Source organism: Acyrthosiphon pisum, chromosome A1 (assembly GCF_005508785.2).
Source record: "Acyrthosiphon pisum isolate AL4f chromosome A1, pea_aphid_22Mar2018_4r6ur, whole genome shotgun sequence".
Classification (NCBI taxonomy): Eukaryota; Metazoa; Arthropoda; class Insecta; order Hemiptera; family Aphididae; genus Acyrthosiphon; species Acyrthosiphon pisum.
In genome coordinates this window covers 34,748,246-34,763,970 of record NC_042494.1, presented here as the reverse complement: position 1 = coordinate 34,763,970, position 15,725 = coordinate 34,748,246, and the positions used below count along the sequence as shown (strand labels likewise).

At 28.6% G+C, this 15,725-nt stretch overlaps 2 protein-coding genes across 3 annotated transcripts in view; both read right to left on the bottom strand.

Moving 5' to 3' along the window:
* LOC100159997 (E3 ubiquitin-protein ligase Topors) overlaps window positions 1–3,305 on the bottom strand; it is a 12,659-nt gene extending 9,354 nt beyond the window's left edge. For both annotated transcript variants that reach the window (XM_001944747.4, XM_008182037.2), the window contains exons 1-4: window positions 2,687–3,305; window positions 1,183–1,440; window positions 744–856; window positions 625–675 (exon numbers count right to left, since the gene is read on the bottom strand). In XM_001944747.4, coding sequence (XP_001944782.1) covers window positions 625–675; window positions 744–856; window positions 1,183–1,419 — 401 coding nt within the window. In that variant the 5' untranslated portion in view covers window positions 1,420–1,440; window positions 2,687–3,305. The remainder of the gene's footprint in view (window positions 1–624; window positions 676–743; window positions 857–1,182; window positions 1,441–2,686) is intronic.
* Window positions 3,306–4,797: 1,492 nt separating this feature from the next.
* Window positions 4,798–14,756, bottom strand: LOC100162129 (zinc finger FYVE domain-containing protein 9). Its single transcript, XM_008182035.3, has 17 exons — window positions 14,418–14,756; window positions 14,275–14,336; window positions 12,802–14,213; window positions 12,585–12,733; window positions 12,426–12,525; window positions 12,185–12,343; window positions 11,317–11,469; window positions 7,866–8,063; window positions 7,629–7,793; window positions 7,389–7,548; window positions 6,952–7,102; window positions 6,723–6,827; window positions 6,483–6,639; window positions 6,195–6,420; window positions 6,019–6,139; window positions 5,650–5,811; window positions 4,798–5,453 (listed from the first exon to the last, which is right to left on the bottom strand). Exons 3-17 carry the CDS (start codon window positions 13,967–13,969, stop codon window positions 5,298–5,300), a joined length of 3,330 nt encoding a protein of 1,109 aa, XP_008180257.1. The 5' UTR covers window positions 13,970–14,213; window positions 14,275–14,336; window positions 14,418–14,756; the 3' UTR covers window positions 4,798–5,297.
* Between the last annotated feature and the right edge of the window lie 969 nt (window positions 14,757–15,725).

Below are 15,725 nucleotides of genomic sequence, written 5' to 3'. Positions count from 1 at the left end.
AAAAGCCCATGAGATTGCCTAGATAATAATCTTACCTTAAAATTTTACGAGAGGTCAATTCATTCTAATTTTTAAACTAATGGAGCTAAACGTGTTTGCCAAGCATACAATTTGCTTTGTTACGCACTTGTAAGACGGAGACAACAAATGTCGGTGTAACGTCCTCTTGGTAAATAATTGAAGTGATTTACTCATGTCAGGAAATTCCCAAAAATAATATTTTTAAAACGTTATTACACTAAATTAGTTTACTAAAAAAAATATGGATATTTTAAAAAATTCTAAAAAATAAACTACTTCACTTGATGCTCATTAATATTACTATAACTACAATATAATTTGCATCTATACTCTATTCACTATTCAGAATAAAATCACACTAGTTTCGCGCATACATAAATGATGGGTGGGTGGTGGAGGCATGCAGATATATAGGGTGGTACATGTGTAAACTCGACATGTGACCCACTACCTGAGTTACTCTAATTCTGAAAGAGTACAGGTATTTTTATAATAAGTACATTGATACATTATGAAATATTATGTAAATAATAAAAATTATTGATACTTTACAATCCAAATTTAATATAAAACAATTAATTAGTACTAGCAATAGTACCTCACCTGTCTATATCAACTGCCAAATCACTCATTGGCCGTATGTATATTCTTGGTCTAGAAAAACATTGCAAATATAAACATTAAAATATTATATCAATGTTTTAATATAACGTGTTTCTTACGTCAGCATATTGGCCAATGTAGGAACATTATATGTTTCATGGAAGCCCGTATTATCAAATGAATGATAAATAGAATTGAACGATTTCTTACATAATGGACAAGTTGCTTCAGACTAAATAATAGACATATAAAAACATATCAACGTTGTGATCAAGACTTATAAGTATGAAACTTTTCAACAAGTTCCTAATTACATTCTTATATTATCTGCATTAAGTAAATAAAATAATATATTTGATTAGATTTTTTTTTGATTGTATTAAATAAAGACTCCAGACTATGAATATGAAATTTTTCTGAAGTTAAATTGAGTTCAGTCTTCTTACTTTTTAACACAAAATGTAAATATCTAGTAAATTTTTATTTAAGACATTTTTGATACAACACAATATACATACCTTTAACAATTAATAATTATTAAGAATAACTTAAACTTACATTAGACCATCGTTGTAAACACTCAAAACAGAATAAATGCCAACATGAATTTGTATAACATTTATTGGTTAAATCGTCAAGACAAATTGAACAATGTGAATCTGGTGAAGAGCATCCAGTAGGTCTGTTATTAGGAATTACATTATTAATAGTTGACAGTGTTGATACTGTTTCTTCATCATCCGATGACAACTCCACTACTCCACTAATAGGTTCAGATTTTATGATTACTGACATATTAAATCATAAACTTCAATTCTAAAATAAAATAAAAAGTAGTTTAATTATTTTGTACTACTAACATTAGGTACATAAAATATTAAATACTTAATACGTTACTTAATACATTAGTACATTAATATATTAGTAATTAAATTAAAATAATTAGCTAAGTATTTCCCAGATTATCGCGACAACCAAAAATCAGATTTTAGATTTTCAAAATAAGTTAAATTTTTGTTGTAGCACATCTGGATTATCATGACTTGTGCCAACTACTACAACATCAAATAAAGTAGTTTTTTTAAGTTGGAAACACCTTGTGGTTTTCTATTGACAATTAATTACAGATTAGAATAATTTTCTTTTAAATATCACGGTAAAAATTATTCCCCCCCCCCCCTGTTCTTATTCCTATGAGAACAGAATAGTATAGAGCACAATTAAAGATACCTAATAATTGTGGTAAAGCATACATTTTGATATCATGGTAATCACAATAACCTAAATGAGCATCGTATAGAAATTTAAATAATCGTGCAAACCGAGTACCTTCAGAAAGTACCTATAATACGAGATATAATATGTTTTATTTGTAATTTAAATTAATATAAGAAAAATGTAACATTTTTATTAATTATACCAGATTTAAATTTAAAATAAATAAATATATTAGTAGGTACTTAATTAAAAATAAGAGACAACAGTTTGACAATTCGATTATAAACATTCAAAATATATACAACAAATAAAATTAATTTACATCTAGGTATCATAATATGTGAATAATATTAATTTTACCAAAATGTATTCTACAAATCTACACTACCTATGAGTTTTAGGGTAACTAAAGGTAAAAAATGTATCAACTATCCATCTATAGCTTTTCAAAAGATCAGAATATAATTTAATTAGAACAATAATAATTTTGTTCTTATGCAACTTTAACATTAAGTATTTGGTACTTGGTAGTACTTCCCTGTCTAATAAATAAAATAACACATACAACTTAGCAGATAATGATATTGTTCAATTTGGTACGCTATGGTTAAGAACATTTAAAACTAAATTGAAGAAGTATACTGAATCCTAATCTGTCCAATATAATCCTGTGGAATAAGACCGAAATCTAAAATAGCAACTTTAATACGATAGATTTTTTTGCTTATTTCATAAGGCTATACTAAACTCAGTAGGTAGTAACTGGTAACCAGTAACCCGGAACTCATATAATTCTGAGAAGATATTATAATACCTACTTAAATTCATATATGATTTTGCTTACCATAATATAATTAGTTTATATTTCACAAATAAAATCTGAATTATAAATTTAATAAATAAATAATGGATATCTGTTGTATTTTCGTTTGTTTTGCATCACTAAAATCTGCTAAGGAGCGTCAATTGTTTTCAGATTGTTTAGATACAACAAATAAACAGTAGACTGCCAGTTTGTTGATTAGTTGTGAAACGTAAGTAACTGTGGGCCGTTGAGAAAAAATTTAATCAAAATGTGTTGCCAGAAGTCAGTGAATTGCATTCGGTAAGCCGACCATATAAACACTGCAACGGTTGAGATCACAGACAAAGTTAAAATAAATACGTAAAGTTAAAACAAAAACAGAAACATTGGTTTTGAGTCGAAATAAAAAAATTTAATCACTCGCGACTAAAACATGACCAGTAGCGACTAGAAACCACTATCAATAGATGGTCACTTATTACGTTTCCCAGAACAGAGGGAATATAAATGAACATCATAAAAAACTCGCCTAGAAAGCTCACAGACCCGCTGGTCACGACAGACATTAAGACGTGTGTAGCATTGCAGTAATAGTAGCCGTCAGCCGTGTGCCCGTGTAGGTAAGAGACCCAAGGTATCGCAGATCGGCAATGATGCGTCAATTTTTTGTTTACTGCAACCGCCAACCACGATTTAAGATTTAAGCATGACGGAAACTACCTATTATTTTTTACATCCTCCTTGGAACTTGATCGATACAGAGTGACCAACTCTGGTTCCTGCGGTGTCGTGAAAATATGCCGATATTTCACTGTTGATCGTGTCTCCCTCGGGCGATTGTTGCCTGAAACACGGTTTCCAGAGAAGGCGTGGTATAGTGAATGGTAAGCAAGCCGATCCCGCGTAGCGTATCCCACCCATGGTGCAGTAAACGTTCTCATAATACGGTAGAATTATGCTCATAATTAGGCTCTACATAGAATGGGTATGCTATGCCACCATTTTGCGACTCATTTATCAATGATAAAATGACAAAATAAAGGGGGAGAAATTCAAATTCACATAACATTATTAGTCGCAAAATGGCGGCGTAGCATACGTGTATCTATAGTGCCCTAATAATACAAGTCACTTTGGGCCACGATTATAAGGAACACTTTATAATCGTGCTTTAGGCCTAATCATGAATTAAGATATGCAGGATACGAAACGAACTTGTGATAAGTGAAACCCGCAACACAGAATAATTCTGTAAATTATTCTGTGCCCGCAACGTGAGAAGCGGGCGTATTCATAAAAACATTGATAAGACCTTTCCGTTCCGTACACGATTTAAGATAGTATTATCTTAAATCGTGGTTCCGTATCCAGTATATGTATAATAAATGTATCCGTACCTGTATATCTTAATTCGTGGGCCTAATCATGTTGGTTCGTGGTAACATTTTCATGTTTTTCGGAGGTAGACTTCAGATCATAGGTAAACAAGACCCCAATCAGCTGATCGAGTTTCTATTCAATATTGTCCTACTATGCTATTAACTAAGTCAGTAGGTCTATGGTTCAAACTTCAGATCATTAGTAAACCCAATCAAGTGATCGAGTCACAGGATAGATCAAATCACGGACTTAGATATATCTAATAGTCCGTGAATTAAATCTAGAGCCTTTATATATTATATATGTATCTTTTATTATTTAATCTATTCTGTGATCGAGTTTCGCTTCTAAACTGTTCCATTCGCATAGCCACGAATATGAAGATTGGAGATATATCCACAGAATCCCATTTTTGACAAATACCTAGTTGATAATTAGTTATAATATGTATCTCTCATCTAAACTTTAAATACATACAACTACTCGTTCAAAATTCGATTAATGTATAATTAGGTTTATGTATAAAAGTACTTTGAAAAATATCTTGTTTTGGAATAAGGAATACAATATGTTGTTATTCGAAAAATAAAAGTATGAAGGTAGTAGTTTTTTCAAAATTGCTATCTTGTAACAACTTAAAATGTTATTATAAAATATTAAGTTTTGAAATAATGAGTGTTCTTCAATAAAATAATCACCTTGTGTAATATGTATTCATAGATTATTTAAGATATCTACTTCAAGGACTGTTAGTATAAAATACATTATAATGTTATATATTATAATACATATTTATTGATATATTTTGTTTGAGTAATCTATTAAAATGCATGAGTAATATAAAAAAAATTTTAAACTCTAATAATTAAATAAATTTTGATAACAATTGGTATAACATTCTTAGTTAAATATTCTTATTTACTATTTAGTATAATATGAATTTATAATGATAACATAACATGATTTTGGTACACATCACAACAAAATAAGGAAACTACAAGAAATTCTTTTGACATCTGCAGTGTTAATAAAATGCACTATTATATCAACATTGTATGAATTAAAATAAAATTAGTAATTTACTCTTGTTCCAGAATTTCTTGAGGTCCATACAAAAATAAAAATTATACATATATATATAAATATAATTAGGTATTGGGACATTCGGTAAACAAAATATAGTCAACACAATATTAAATTAAGTTAAATTTAACCAAAAATAGTACATATTTAAAAGGGTAAAATATGGACACACTATGGAATAACCTACCTAGTGTTCCATTACTCTGAACACCAGTTCCAATATTACTGATGACTGCTGGGCTTTAACTGCTATTGCATTCACAACTGGGACAAGATGTTCGTCCAAACTTTGCATATATAAAGGGGGAAGTTTATTTTGTCCACTTCCAGCTTCATATCCTACCTATAATATTTGGCAAATAACACAAATTAAATTGAATAAAATATTTTCAACTCCAAATTGAAATATATTAGTTATTTTCAGCATTCAACAGTTATATTATATACTCTAGAGGTATCTTAATTTTATATTATTTAATGTCAATATTATTTCTATGCTTGAAGTTATAAAAAAAAAAACAAATTAAACATTTTTTTACCGAATCAGGATTGATGACAATTCGTAAGGCCAGTGGAGTCAATGAAGCTGCAGATAACAAATCTAAAAGTGGAACCAAAGCAGTACACGTTGCCTTGGATATAGATTCAGCTGTTCTACTAGTGTCCAAAGGCTCATCAACACGATCAGACGTTTCTTCACACTGTATTAAAATAAAAGAAACTTATCTGGTAACTATTATAATGTTAATTCAATGGTAAGGAGTGAATGTTTTTCTCATAGTACCCTATAAATTCAGGAAATATTAGAAGTGAATATCAATGAAACACTCCAAATTTCTTAATGGATTTTAGCCGTTTTAAGGTAAACTAACGTTATTAATAAACATAAGTCATATGGAGTAACATACTTGTATAACAAACACTTCAGTCCATCGAATAAAATGTCTTTTTCCTGAATAATCAACACCGTTATGTACTCTAATTGAGTATACACCATCTAATAGTCTGCCATCAATACAACTCTTAACTCTAAACAACAAACAAAATATTAAAGAATAAATAAATTAAGTTTATCATTTCTCACCCAATGTTGAAATTAACATCGTCTTCTGTCCAGTGGAATATTACTGTTTGCTCATCATTGGTTCCACAATTTAGTTCAAAGTCTTTCATTAGACGAAGAGCATCGCGTAACAATGCCATCTTTTGTGATGACATGTTAACCATGACACCGTCTTCCACTATGCGCCATCTGGTACTAACCTCATCTTCTAAATCACCATTCAGTGCAATAAAACTGGCACCCGTTACTATATAACCCATCATTTAGATTAGTTAATACAATTAATGTTATATAAATGATTTCCATTACTTTGTCTAGGTTTATTGTGAATATTAATTGCCTGTGTATTGTAATTTCCATCATCTTTAGTTGACTGAACACATACTAGATGAGAATCAGCAACTGCACTGAAGTTAGCACCAAATGCTAAAATTCCGCGATTTGATGCCAATACCAATCTTGAAACCTAAAAATGAATATATTTTATAAGTTAAAATAAATAACAGTAATAGTAAATACTTTAATAAACTTATATAATGATATATTTACTTGATCATATCTGTTTCGAGGTAATAGCACCATAATTTGTTTTTCGTCCATATGTATATAGCAGCCTTTAACGGTTGGTAAACCATAAGAATATTGTCTAAAATCCTTTAAAATATGCACATACATTTTTATTTATTACTATTTATTAAACATATAATTTGTTTTTTTTTTTTTTTTTAATTGATACAAATTCTTAAAAGCTTTGTTAAAGTAAAAAACGATAACTTACTACTAATAGCTTAATGACTGTTTGACCGATTTCTGTATATAAAGAAGGTCGATTTCTAATAGACACTAACATACATGGATAATAACGATATTCTGCTCCAAGTCGTAGCATTAACCGAATAGGGAACATTTTGGCCCAAGGAGTTTCATACCTAAAACAAAATTGAATATGGTTTTAGAATTTAAAAATTCAGTTACAATATTGATTAAATCTCGCTTCACAGCTACATTATCTGTCGTGTCCTGTGCCTATTATTGTATACTGATTGGTTGTTGTAATCATGATATGATTTATTAACCATAATCTACCAGAAAATTTCCAGATTTAGGCAGAGCTCAATTTTTGAAAATAACGTGACAGAAAACATAGGTGTGAACCCGACCTTACACTCAATTTAATTTCAAATAGATAAGATAGTAAGAATTAAAATAACTTACTGATGAACAAGCAATGCAAATAAATAAGGGGGTGATGGTAAACGTAACTTTTGCATACACTGGTATGTTTGTCTTACAAATAAAAATCCACCATGGTTATTGGAATCCAATAATGTAGTGTTAACAGGGGCTGTAAAGGACATATCACTAACTGTTACACCTAAAATAATAAAATAATTATATATTAACCGGTAATAGCTTAAATAATAATATTCTTCTTGTCAAAATAATAATATAAACCTGTTGAAGCGTTTTTATACAAATTGTTTACGAAGAGAAATATATCACGAGGTGGATGTTTTTCATTGGGAAGTGTCTCCAATAAAATTACTACCTCATCTTGACCAACACATGCAAGGCCATCAGTACTCATACACCATGTTTCACGTTTAACACAACAGTCCACTATTGGGAATAAATATGTATGCGATAATATTATAGGTAATGAATAAATATTATTAAACAAAGTATGCTTACAAAAAACTCTCCTGACATAAAGAAATAAATTAGGATTGATAGCAAACATTGTTTCTGGATCATTTAATGCTATTGGGCGTTCGGTGTCATCAAATATCAATTCACCCTGATCTCTCTTAGCTGCTGGTGGCAAACCAATATTTGGTATGTAACTTTGTGTTTGAGAATTTAGTGGCCTTCTGTTAGCAGCAATAACATCTAAAAATTAAAAAAAAAAATTATAAATAATTATTTTTTAGTTTAATCACAAAACTATTTTAAGTTACTATTCGATCACATCATCTTTGGTGATGTAATTCAATAATTATAAGATTATTGGTGGTATAGAACAAGAGTCTCCAACATAAGACCAACAGGCTGGTTCCGACCCACTAAACTAATTGATAGTTTGAAAATAAATTTGTTTTATTGTTTTTAATTTATTAATTACTAAAATTACTTATAATATATCTTCAATTTCATTATCTCTATAGCTGTTCCCTATTCCTATTTAAAAAATGTTGGGCCGTGATTTCACAACTTTTTATAAGAAACAAAAAACGGTTTTGATACTAGGCATTTTGAAATTTAGTATCCTTCTGAACAATAAATTATTAACTCTAAAACGTGTACTGGTGTTTTACAACTTTCTGAAAAGTTATTTTTACCAGAAATTAATTTTTATTTTTTACTACATATTCATTAAAATTGCCTTTATTATAGTGCCATAGTGGTATAATATTCTCACTTTAAATAAACAGGCCATGGTATCTAAGATTTATCATTATTTTGGCTATGATGATTTTGCAAAAGATTTATTAGATTGGCCTTGATAGTATAATATTTGAATTTTGAACTAACTTTAGATGGGTCATGAATCATGAATTCATGATATTCTTACTAAAGATTCTGGATTCATGGGATAGGCCATGATAAACAATTTCAGATAGGCTATTAAAAATAATTTTGATTTTTACCATGAACATATCGTTCTAATCTTAAAACTAATATCACAATTTCATGCATCTTGAAAACACATCCATTGATATATCAAACGCAAATTCAAATTGTTTGAGATTGGCCATGAATCATGATGGTTTTTAAGTTGATCAGAACCAATTTCACAAAAATTCAATCGTAAATGTATAATGTTACAGTTAATTGGAATCATAACACTTCTATACCAACGCAAATTTATTAAAAATCCTCTCTATTATGTTAAACACTCACATACTTATTAATTATTATATTTAAAATGCTAAGTAATATTTGAAAATTTAAATTTATTTGGCTGTTTATTTTAATACTATTGTAACAATTTTTATAAAATAAATAACACAAATAAAATTGATATTAAAATTAATAATGACAAAAAATTTTAAAAAGACAAAATTGTACCATTGAAAATCCTCTTTATTTACTTATCAGTAATTCAAATTATAATAAAGTAAAAAAAGCATAACTAAATTTAAAAATTGAAATTAAGGTTCTAAATAATTTTAAAGACGAATAGAAAATCACTTAATATAATATAATATACAAAATTATTTTTTAACTTATGGGAACTACATTCGTAATATAAGAATTTAGTAGTAATATGATGAACTAATGTACTAATTAATCTATATTCTATCTCAAATAAGAGTAACCTCAGATTGCGACCTATTTTTGTCCGTATTAGTCAGACTACACACATCGGTTTTCTTTGCCAGCTTTCGTTACCAAAAATCGGACACGCCCAAAAATTTGATTTAGTGCGTTATAGTAAGTATCTCAGTTGTGTTAGAAAAATAACGTGGTGGCAAGCCTTGAGACTGCCACACTCTGCGTTTGTTACACACACACATGGCCGGCAACAGTTACTCATATTTGAGAAAGAGTATAGTGATTCAATAAGGATTTTTAAAACTCAGATTTGAATTCACTGAAAATCTACTCTACTAAATAAAAGATTTAGTCACTATGATAAAAAAATTAATTTAAACATACTAAAAATGTACAAATAAAAGAACTTGAGTAATTTTAAATAAGACTGATCGATATATAATATGTTATATTAAAAAGAGAATAAGAATGAATTACCAAGTTATATGTTTATATGATTGACAGAGATATTAAATCACATATTTCTATTCCATTGAGGTAGTACTACACCTGAGTATGTTGTTCCTATCTTACAAATATGCAACATATAAGATTTGTGTTTAGAAGATCCATCATGTGTTGTAGGTTTAAATTTTATAGTTAATTGGTCTATTTTCAATTTTAAATGTTAGAATATTATCTGAGCCAGTGGATCTCAATCTTATTATATTTGATTACTCCCTTCAAAGTTGGAAAATTTACGTGTACCACTTAATGAAATAATCTTTTTTTCTTATCAAAAATGTATATGTTATTTTTACGTCATATTATATGGAATTTTATTTTAATAGGAACTACAAAATTATGACAGTATAAGCATTTAATGCACAAAAATTAAATTAAATATATCAAATAAATCAAATAATATTTAATGTGAGCGCCATTCCATTTTTTTTACAAAGGAGATTTTTTTCACATACCATAGGTTGGAAAACACTGATCTAGGCCCTAGATTATAGGCCATTATTCATGATTTAAATTTTTGTGAATTATAAGTATGTGATATATTAAAATGCTCATAAATAGCTTTAAAATTTAAATATCAATAAATCTTATGTATAAATAGAATTCTTATCATTTAAATGTTAAAGTAGATCAATAAATAAATTTACCATGTATTAAAATTAACAAGATAAAATGGATTCTAATCCATTTAACCTTATTAAAATTAACAAGATAAAATGGATTCAAATCCAATTAACCTGGTGGAGTCATAGAAACAATACAAGCGGCTATAGCATGATCTAAAGAGGACATCATACTCGGATGTGTTGCTTTAGTCTAACTCACATGTAACATCCCAAATAAATTACCAGATTCTTGCTACAATTTATTTATTTATAGTTAATATTACAGAGAATTTATCTATCATCGAATTTGTAGAGAAGAATATAAACTGTGCTCGGGTAAGGGGCTTTTTCATATTTTTATTTAAAAAAAAGTTATATGATTAATTTAAGTGGTCTTCATAACAAATTTGATAATAAGTAAATTTTCTCTAATATAAACTAAAAATTAACTGTATTAAGAACCTGATAAATAGATTTGCAATGTTACATATTATGTGGGATGTGTAAGACAGAGACAACGAATGTCAGTATAATGTCCTCTCAAGATAATTATTATATTAGTCAATTTTTGTTTTTTTAATTTCATATTTTGAAGCAAACTTATTTCTGAAAATAATTTTAAAAAAAATAATTGAATATTGAATGGTTGGTAAATTATTCATAATAATTTAACATTCTGATCATATAGAATAATACACCAGTTGTAATTTGTTTTATCATTAAAGTGATGACTTTTGGGTATAATTGATAAGACTTACTATTAATAGTAGGACTAAGCTTCTTTAATGAACGTGATAGTCGTCTTGTTGGTATAATTCTTTCAGATGATCCATCTAAATCTGCTAAATCACCTCCAGGTCTGATACCATCACTAAACATAACCTGTTTAGGAACATCTGACTTTACTCGTCCTAAAATCAATAAAATTATTGATGATCAATAAGTTAGACTGACTATATTTAAAATGTCTATATATGGTATTTATAGGTATTTTAAATAATCTGACAATAATGTGTTGTAAATTATTAATAATGTAGTAATGTATTATTATTATTGTAATAATTCAGAAAATTAATAAAAATTATAATTATTTAAATAATAGGTTATAATAACACAAGAATCATTCAATTCATATACTTTTGTGGATAAAAACATTAAAAATATAAAATGTTTGAAAATTATTTTGAATAGCAATAATTTAAATGAAAACAAAAAATAAGGTAGAAGAGGAATGTTATACAAGAAAAATTACAGCAAAATATGCTTTCTAACCAATATAAAGATACCTCGTTGGAAATTGTAAAATTAGAAGTTAAAAAAATCATTTATTTAAAAAATTTAAAATTATATTTATGTTGTTAGTTAATGATTGTTTAACTATTTAGTTATCTTTACATATTACTAAATCGATTTACCTGTCTTAATAATTTTAACTTTAAATAATGTAATAATACTAACAATTAAATACTGTTATTAAGTATTTATTTAGAGATTTTAGGTACTGAAATTTAACTGTGCAGTAGTTAACCATTAATAAATAACTATACTAGAGACATGAATGTATAAGCTAGTAAATCAAAACATATATGTAAAATGGAATGTTGAATTATGCATAATGTAATGTACCTTCTCTTTTAAGTACGCTCACAGGAACTAAAACTGATGGCACGGGTTGATTTTTAGAATCAGTTACTTGTTGTAATGGTGGAACTGTTGAACAATATTCCATGGGATTATTTGGGTTTGGATGTTTAATTGTAGCTACTTTTTGTTCGACTTGAGATGCTGTAATAAATTTGGGATGTTTTAAATTAAACTTTATCATAAATTAAATCATTATTCATTAATGTTTAGAATAATATTTTACCTCTAGCGAGTGTGTTATAACACTGCTGACAAACTCGTCCTTCATTATTATTCATGTATGATAGGCGAGCTCGTAAATTACAACATTTCGAACATAGAACCTAAAAAAAATCATTGTTAAATATATTCTAAAATTACTTTCAAAAGTTATCCAATTTACTTCACCGCAAGCTCTACAGTGATGCCTGCGTTTAACAACAGTAAATTTCAATTGACATCTCATGCAACTTTTTGCTGCTTCATCTGGTACCCAATATGGTTGTAGTTTACCAAGTCGACGTTCAATTAATGATAGTGCACAGTCTGAATCTAAAATGCAATATTTAAATGTTAAATAAAGATTTATTTAGACCTAACAATAAAGCAATTTAATTTACCCGTGCTTAAGGTTGACGGTAGTTCAATTTCACAATTTGTTGCTCCATTTAAATCAAGCGTACTAGGTCTTTGTAAATGGTTTTCTTCCGCATTTTCTATAGTATCACCAATCACTTCAGATGGTAGGGAACAAGTACTCTGAGAATCTAAAGAGTCAGTGACAGTATTGACACTTACTTGATTATCGTCTTTTAATAATATTGTTTCAGTTGATTCTATACTACACAATGAATCTGTAGGTTCTTTTTCCAGTGGATAAACATATTCAACTTGTGACTCTGATAAAAGTGCTTTGTCTTCTATTATAACTTCATTATTAGAGTTTTTTTCTAGCAATTCTTCATTTATCTGTTGGTTAAAAGTCTGAATTATTTCATTGTGTTGAAATTCTAATTCTAACTTTGAATCAGGAACAATGGGTAAGTCTGGAATGTCATTGTGCTCATATACATCTTTTTGAGATTTGTCTTTTGTAACTTCACGTTCAATTTCAACATCTAAAATTTTTTCCAACTCATTTTCTAATTGTTTGACAGTTGTACTTTCCTCAAAACTGACTTCTAACTTTGACGAATCCTCAAGTATTTCTTCAAGTATTACTTTTTCTTCTTCAGAAAGCAGTAACTGTCCATTTACATCCTCCTGAGGTTCATCGCAGTTATTGTTTGAAAGTGATTCATTGGATGTTTCAGATGAAATTGTATCTTTTGTTTCCGATATGCTATCATCACATATCAATGGTTTTTCAGCAATTAATTCATCAGAAAATTCAGAGCGGGGCGATAGGACATCGGTTGAACTGCTACAGTTGTAATTTACTGACAACAAGTCATCTCGTTCTTCATATTCTTGAAGACACTTATAAAGTTCTAAATCTGAAAAATCGGCGTTTGTGCTATCTATATCACAAATCTCTGATGTGTTTAAAGACTGTAGTTCACTAGATATTGTACAATCATCTTTGGATGAATCAGGTGAGGTAATCAGAACAGGACAAGATGCAACATCTGGTAGCCTTTGGATGTTATCGATTGAATAGTTTTTATCGCTTTCTTTAGCTGAATCATATGATTCTAATAAGTCTGGACGAAAGTCTTTTAACATTTCTTGACCGTCATAAGGGTCTGGGGGTATATTTAAATTAAATGGCTTTGTATTGATATTCATCGACTACATCTATTACACTATTTAATGATTTTTCATTTGAAGGCAAATCTATATCCAATAGTGGTGTAATTTCTTCAGGATCAACAGATTCAACAAAACCATTTTGTAATAAATCAGACTTAACAGATGTAGTAGCTGATGGTTCTATACCAAAATCAGCATCAGCTAAGTTTATAGGTTCAAATGCAGGACGACGATAACTTGATGCTGGTAACATTTTTCCACTAATGGCTGGAGCTTGTGGCTAAAATATTTTATTATAAACCTATGTTCAAAATTATTACTTAATCGAACTAAATAATTACCTGTATTGCTGGTACAACATTGGACCGTCCATTTAAAATGGATGCTTGGAGTTGTTCTCTTTCTATATTAAAATAGTGAACATTACACTCTATAGATTATGATTGTAGGAATAACGACAGTCAAGTCATCATTGTAAACTTACCCTCGTTGAACTCAAATTCGTCTAGTACTTTGTCTAAATCAACAGTAAACTTTTCCATTATATTTTAGTTGTCCGTGACAAACGATTCAGATGAAAACGTTTATCCCATCATTGATTTGAATCTACATTGCTAGTTAAAAACCTTAGAATTACGTAGTTAAAATAAGTTTGTACAATTTTGCATACCAACCATATCTACTCTATAAAAACCACTAAAAAAAATTAGTACTTGAAATCCTTTTGTATTTATACCTATGATATTTAAATTACGTCATATAGAATACAAACTGTAGCACCATTAAATAATAACAACAATTATACACATTTTATTCGTACATTTTTTAACACAAATCGCTAACATCGAAGTTTCTTTATCACGCATAAATGATATAATATTTACTGATAAGTGATAACAGATGATTATCTCAGTTTATGACACGGTCAAAGCATAGAATACTATGGTATTCTATGGTCAAAGCACGGAACAATTCTAAATGTTGAAGTATGCCGTATGGTTATAACTTATAGCACGATAAAGGTATATTATCTTTAATCGTGGGTTATAGATAGAATGGATCCGATATAACTACAGAATTGACATTTTTATCTATTCTGTTATATAACCTTTGAGTAATACTAGTAATACTTATAATAATTACTATAATTTAGTAATACCAGGCCGAGGTATGGAACTATATAACTAATTTATATTGAAAACCTAGATTAGATAATATAGGTATAACAATAAGGCTCTCTATAACTAACCATAGAGTAATATAATTACTCTATATAAATATGTGTATAATATATAATATAGTATAATATAGTAGGTATATAATATCCACATCTGTGGTTCCATTCCATTTACCCAGTGGCGTATTTAGTATTTTTTGTAGAGAGCGGATGACAGTCGTAATTTGTAAGCTCTCATCTGTGAGAGCTTACAGATTACGATGTAATAATTATAATGTAATAATACATACGTATTAAAGAGCCATGGGGGTGGATTTGTCCTCATATCCGCGCCCGTAAATACGTCCATGCATTTGCCCACAATGCTAGGTAATATAACTAATAGAACTTTTGGACTTTGGGTAAAAAGTAAATAATTCTATCAGACCCCAGAATAATCCAAAAAAATCGAAAAACATAGGTACATTTTTACTCAAAACCAGTTTTTGATCAAACCGTTTTTATTTTTCAATTATAATTCAAAAATGAATAACTTAAGAGCCTTGAAATTTTCACCAAATATTCATAGTTATTAAAATTTTACTCGACAATATACATTATATCATCATGATGATT